Source organism: Mustelus asterias, chromosome 12 (genome assembly GCF_964213995.1).
Source record: "Mustelus asterias chromosome 12, sMusAst1.hap1.1, whole genome shotgun sequence".
NCBI lineage: Eukaryota > Metazoa > Chordata > Chondrichthyes > Carcharhiniformes > Triakidae > Mustelus > Mustelus asterias.
This window is the reverse complement of record NC_135812.1, coordinates 33198975-33204461: the sequence shown is the minus strand read 5'-3', so window position 1 is coordinate 33204461 and position 5487 is coordinate 33198975. Positions and strand designations below refer to the sequence as shown.

Genomic DNA, 5487 nt, shown 5'->3' with positions numbered 1-5487 from the left:
TAATCCGGATAAATGCGAAGTGATGCATTTTGGAAGAAATAATGTCGGGAGGAGTTATACAATAAATGGCAGAGTCATCAAGAGTATAGAAACACAGAGGGACCTAGGTGTGCAAGTCCACAAATCCTTGAAGGTGGCAACGCAGGTGGAGAAGGTGGTGAAGAAGGCATATGGTATGCTTGCCTTTATAGGACGGGGTATAGAGTATAAAAGCTGGAGTCTGATGATGCAGCTGTATAGAACGCTGGTCAGGCCACATTTGGAGGACTGCGTCCAGTTCTGGTCGCCGCACTACCAGAAGGACGTGGAGGCATTGGAGAGAGTGCAGAGAAGGTTTACCAGGATGTTGCCTGGTATGGAGGGTCTTAGCTATGAGGGGAGATTGGGTAGACTGGGGTTGTTCTCCTTGGAAAGACGGAGAATGAGGGGAGATCTAATAGAGGTATACAAGATTATGAAGGGTATAGATAGGGTGAACGGTGGGAAGCTTTTTCCCAGGTCGGAGGTGACGATCACGAGGGGTCACGGGCTCAAGCTGAGAGGGGCGAAGTATAACTCAGACATCAGAGGGACGTTTTTTACACAGAGGGTGGTGGGGGCCTGGAATGCGCTGCCAAGTAGGGTGGTGGAGGCAGGCACGCTGACATCGTTTAAGACTTACCTGGATAGTCACATGAGCAGCCTGGGAATGGAGGGATACAAACGATTGGTCTAGTTGGACCAAGGAGCGGCACAGGCTTGGAGGGCCGAAGGGCCTGTTTCCTGTGCTGTACTGTTCTTTGTTCTTTAGTACAATCAGGTGCTGCCACACCGATCTCTGGGTGTGTACCCAACAGCTATACCTGTAGATGCTGGAGGCGCTTAGTTCACATACCTCCCTCCAAAATAAGGGGTTAAGGCACCGTGTCTGGTAAACAACCTGGTTTGACCAGAAAGTGTCCTTCATCCTTGAGATGGCCTATATCCTGTTTATTCCAACGTCTGCAGCTGCAGCCTGTCGGTTTCAGTACTTGTCCAATTATCTCAGCATGCTCTTGCAAATCGCCATCTTAGGTGGCCTGTTCGGTCACGACCTTGAGAAAGATTTTCCGTGCACATTGTCACAAAAGAAAAACACATAGTTTTCTAGATATCTGAACTCAGATGACATTACTGCTTGTGATCTTTAGCTATCCATCCATATGTGTTTTTTTAAAATATTGGATCAACATGGTTATCCATTTATATTGCAATTGTAGTGCATTTGTTCCTAGGAAGATGTAAAGTTCATAAGAATTGGGCTTTAAAAAATATGACGGATGGATTATATGTGTGGCTAGTTCAAATGTGAAATGAAATTTTGCTTTAAAGGTGTAACAGTGGCCATTCAGTCCCTTGAGCATGTTCCACGATTCAGTTAGACAATGGCTGAATTGTACGTTAGTTCCATTGACCTGATTGGTTTGACATCCCTTAACGTCCTTGCTTGACAAAATTATCACTCGGTTTTTAAAATTTCAATTTGCCTAACCTCACAATTTGTGTGGGTCAGGGTGGGATTGGTAACGATGGACTGGATAGAAACCATCCAGTTATTCATTCTACTGTGTTGGGATTGCTTGAATATGAATGGTGGCTATCCTTGTTGAGAACTATGCGGGGAAAAGATAATGTTTCAAATATCAGACATTGCAGAGAGCATGTCTCTCACTCAGAAATTCTATTGGTCTCACCCTTGGCTGGCTCTACGACAGTTTACATTTTGACAGATCAAGAAATTACATTGGAAACCTACCAGTAATTTATTTTAAAAGTCACCTAATATCATGAGGATTGAATGTGAAACTAAACTGAAAATTATTCGCAATCATTTGGATTTATTTTACAAAGATTTCAGAAAATTCAAGCTCTCCCATGTACAGGAAAACACAAAATAAAGATGGGATATTCATTACACATTTCCTTCTCTTAAAAGAACTATTGTTTCATTTCTGAATAACAGCTGCAACATGAATATTCATTAAATACATTCAAATTTACAAACTTTGTATTTATAGTTTAACTTGCAAAGTTTTTAATGTTCTGTATTACTCTGCACAACATTGATCTCTAAATTCTTCATATGATCATTCAAGCATCCCACATCTGAATCAGAGTCTTTAAGGGGTTCAATTATTCGGCTTCCACTACAGCGTTCTCTTGTGATGGGATCAATGATATTTCCAACTTTGAATACAATTTCTGCCAGTTCATGTTTAACGTGCTTGGTCCTTCGTTCAGACAAAGCCTTCAGAAGTACGATATCACCCACAGTGCACTGTTCTTTTGGATCATGAGCAAAATACGTCTTCCTTTTATTGTAGAACTGTAGAAGGATGGACATTTTAAAGTGCTGTTTTAAAAAGTACATTTAACATGCATTTACCGCTTTAAAAAAGAACTTCTACTTTTAGACAGGAATGATGCTGGAGTTCTAAGAGCAGATCGTCAACCCAACTGTTCGGAACTGTGGATTTATCTACTGCAAGGTGTTCAATAGCTAAGGTTCTGGAAATACTTTTTTTTTAAAATTGTTCACTCGACATGAGCATCACTGGCAAGGCTGGCATTAATTGCCCTTCCCTTAGTTGCCCCAATATAATTGAGTGGTTCATCAGGCCGACTTCAATGGAGAGTTAAGAGTTGACCATGTTGATAGGTGATGTGGGTTAGAAACAGGCCAGACTAGATAAGGACAGAAGGTTTTCTTTTCTAAGGGCCATTTAAGAATCAAGTGGGATTTTATGACAATCCAAGATTGTCAAAATTGGCGATTGTAGAGTTAAGGGCAGTGAAAGTAATGAGTGGTTCCAAAGAGATAAGTAAAATTTAGCAGTGTGAAGAGTTTCTTCTTTGTGTCGAGTCTTCAAATTATTAAAATAATAATCGTTAAATCTTGGAAGATTACAATCTTTTAACCAAAACAGTAAATCTGTTAATGTTCTGACTAGAAACCAATAAAACTTTATACACATATTTTAGAAATTATAAGTGCTGAAAATAATTAATTGGGAAAATAATCCCTAAACTGCACCACAATCTGCTTAGTAAAACTGAATTCATTAATATGGACTAACGAGTTTTTAAAGAAAAAAAATAAGATCTCAGAATAAATGAAACAATCATTGTCTCTTTTTCTCTAATCTGCATAACACTTTATATACCGCTAAGTAATCAAATTTACCTTTAACAGATATGGATTCAGGACAAGTCTAGTTACTCTGACTTTGGCAGTCTTCTGCATTTTTGTCCCAATCACTTTTCCTATAATCCACTTGGCATGGACAGAAGCAGTTCTTGCTGACATGTTTCAAAATTGCCTGTAAAGTAAATGAGATTTTGTAAAATCACATAAAATAGCTCAAAACCTTTGCTTAAAGACAACTTCTATTTTAATAGTATATTTAACTGTAATTTTAAACCAAGGCTCCTTCTCTGGGTGGGCTTAAAATACCCTATGACAATATTTCAAGGAGCAGGGTAGTTACTCTGAGTGTCCTGGCCAATAGTTAACCCTTAACATCACAAAAACATTGTGATCATTATCACATTCACCTTTGTGGAACATTGCTATAAGCAAATTGGCTGCTGTGTTTCCTACATTATGATGTGGAGATGCTGGCGTTGGACTGGGGTAAACTCAGTAAGAAGTCTCACAACACCAGGTTAAAGTCCAACAGGTTTATTTGGTAGCAAAATCCACTAGCTTTCGGAGCGCTGCTCCTTCGTCAGGTAAGTGGGAGTTCTGTACCTTTAAGCCTTGATTGGAATGCGAGTCTTTATAGGTAATCATTATTTTGTAAATTGAGTTTGTGTCTTTATATGCCCTGTTTGTGAACAGAACTCCCACTTGCCTGACAAATGAGCAGCACTCCGAAAGCTAGTGGATTTTGCTACCAAATAAACCTGTTGGACTTTAAACTGGTGTTGTGAGACAACTTACTGTGTTTCCTACATTATAAGAAGTTTAACAACACCAGGTTAAAGTCCAACAGGTTTATTTGGTAGCAAAAGCCACACAAGCTTTCGGAGCTGCAAGCCCCTTCTTCAGGTGAGTGGGAATTCTGTTCAGAACAGAATTCCCACTCACCTGAAGAAGGGGCTTGCAGCTCCGAAAGCTTGTGTGGCTTTTGCTACCAAATAAACCTGTTGGACTTTAACCTGGTGTTGTTAAACTTCTTACTGTGTTTACCCCAGTCCAACGCCGGCATCTCCACATCATTTCCTACATTAGACAGTGACCACACTTCAAAAGTGGCAGTATAGCACTTTGGGAAGTCCCGAGATTGTGTAAAATGCTATACAAATACAAGTTTTTCTTTATTCCACATGCTCGGGTGACCCAAAACATTTCAGACAGCAAAAATCACCTTTTTGAAATGTAATCACCGCTGTTCTGTGGGAAATTACAACAAGCAACAGCACATTCCACAAACAGCAATGAGATGAATTACAAGATGTTCATCTCCATTGATGCAATACTCTACCATTGGATATTTTACTCTACACATAGAGAATTGGAATGCAACTTGAACCCATTACATTTTGAATTAAGAGTTGAGAATGAGCCACACGTAGTACTTATAAAGCATTTTTACAACATCTTGTTTGTACACACAAGTTGGATCCATTCTCATCAAGCACATAAGCCCAATATCTTACCACTTTTTGTGGGACCTTGCTCTCTACAAAGTGGTTGTCAGTTTCTCTACGTTACAACAATGTATTGCACTACTTCATTTGCTGTGTTGGGACACCATAAGACCATTTCCTATTTGGTGATGGGAGTTTGGGAAAGACGCTGTGTAAATGCATAATTAACTTTAAAGTATCATCATTTTCAACATCAGCAACGTTCCTTAAAATTTCTTCATTCAATGAAAAACTTTTTTCTCACTTCCGGCTACAAAGCAGTGCGGAACGTTTGAAGGACAGATGTGACTTACATTGATTCACCCGAATAACATGAAAAGACTGGTAGCAGAGTTTGATTATACGGGACAGAACAGTAACCGGGGGTCTCAAAACATAATTGGGTAAATGATCGGTTACTTATTTGCTCCTTTCGATGTAGCTTATTCCACCCCAACCACATCTGACGTCCCAGACACGCACCTTGTCCAGGTCCACACCTCCGAATGGAGGGAAATGTTAAAGCAGCGGACACATTTCCGGCACGACTGCGCAAGCGCGCCACTTCCTCCCACCGAGAACCGGGCATGCGCACAGCGAGGTGGAGCGGGTGTGTTTCCTGCTATTGCTTCCCCCGGCATATCTATCATCTTCTTCGATGCGGCTTTTACTCGGCCATTGGAGCTAAAGTGGGCTCGTAGTCGGCTCTCCGATCTAAGATTTTTCTTCCCTGAACATATAGTTCTGTCTTTAATTCCAACGCATTCAATTCCCCTGATTTGACTTTACTCTCTCCCCCTCCCCTCCCCAATAGTGACCGTTTGAACCCTAGTTCAA

At 40.5% G+C, this 5487-nt stretch overlaps 1 protein-coding gene across 2 annotated transcripts; it reads right to left on the bottom strand.

Annotated features, from left to right (window-relative positions):
• Positions 1-1907: 1907 nt before the first annotated feature.
• On the bottom strand, positions 1908-5178 carry mrps17 (mitochondrial ribosomal protein S17). Of its 2 annotated transcripts, none has more exons than XM_078225012.1 (3): positions 5134-5178; positions 3203-3338; positions 1908-2344 (listed from the first exon to the last, which is right to left on the bottom strand). In XM_078225012.1, the coding sequence occupies exons 2-3, from the start codon at positions 3323-3325 to the stop codon at positions 2054-2056; spliced, it is 414 nt and encodes a 137-aa protein (XP_078081138.1). In that variant the 5' UTR covers positions 3326-3338; positions 5134-5178; the 3' UTR covers positions 1908-2053. The 2 variants fall into 2 exon arrangements, with proteins under 2 accessions (XP_078081138.1, XP_078081137.1); XM_078225011.1 differs by having other exon boundaries at positions 4965-5160.
• Positions 5179-5487: the final 309 nt, after the last annotated feature.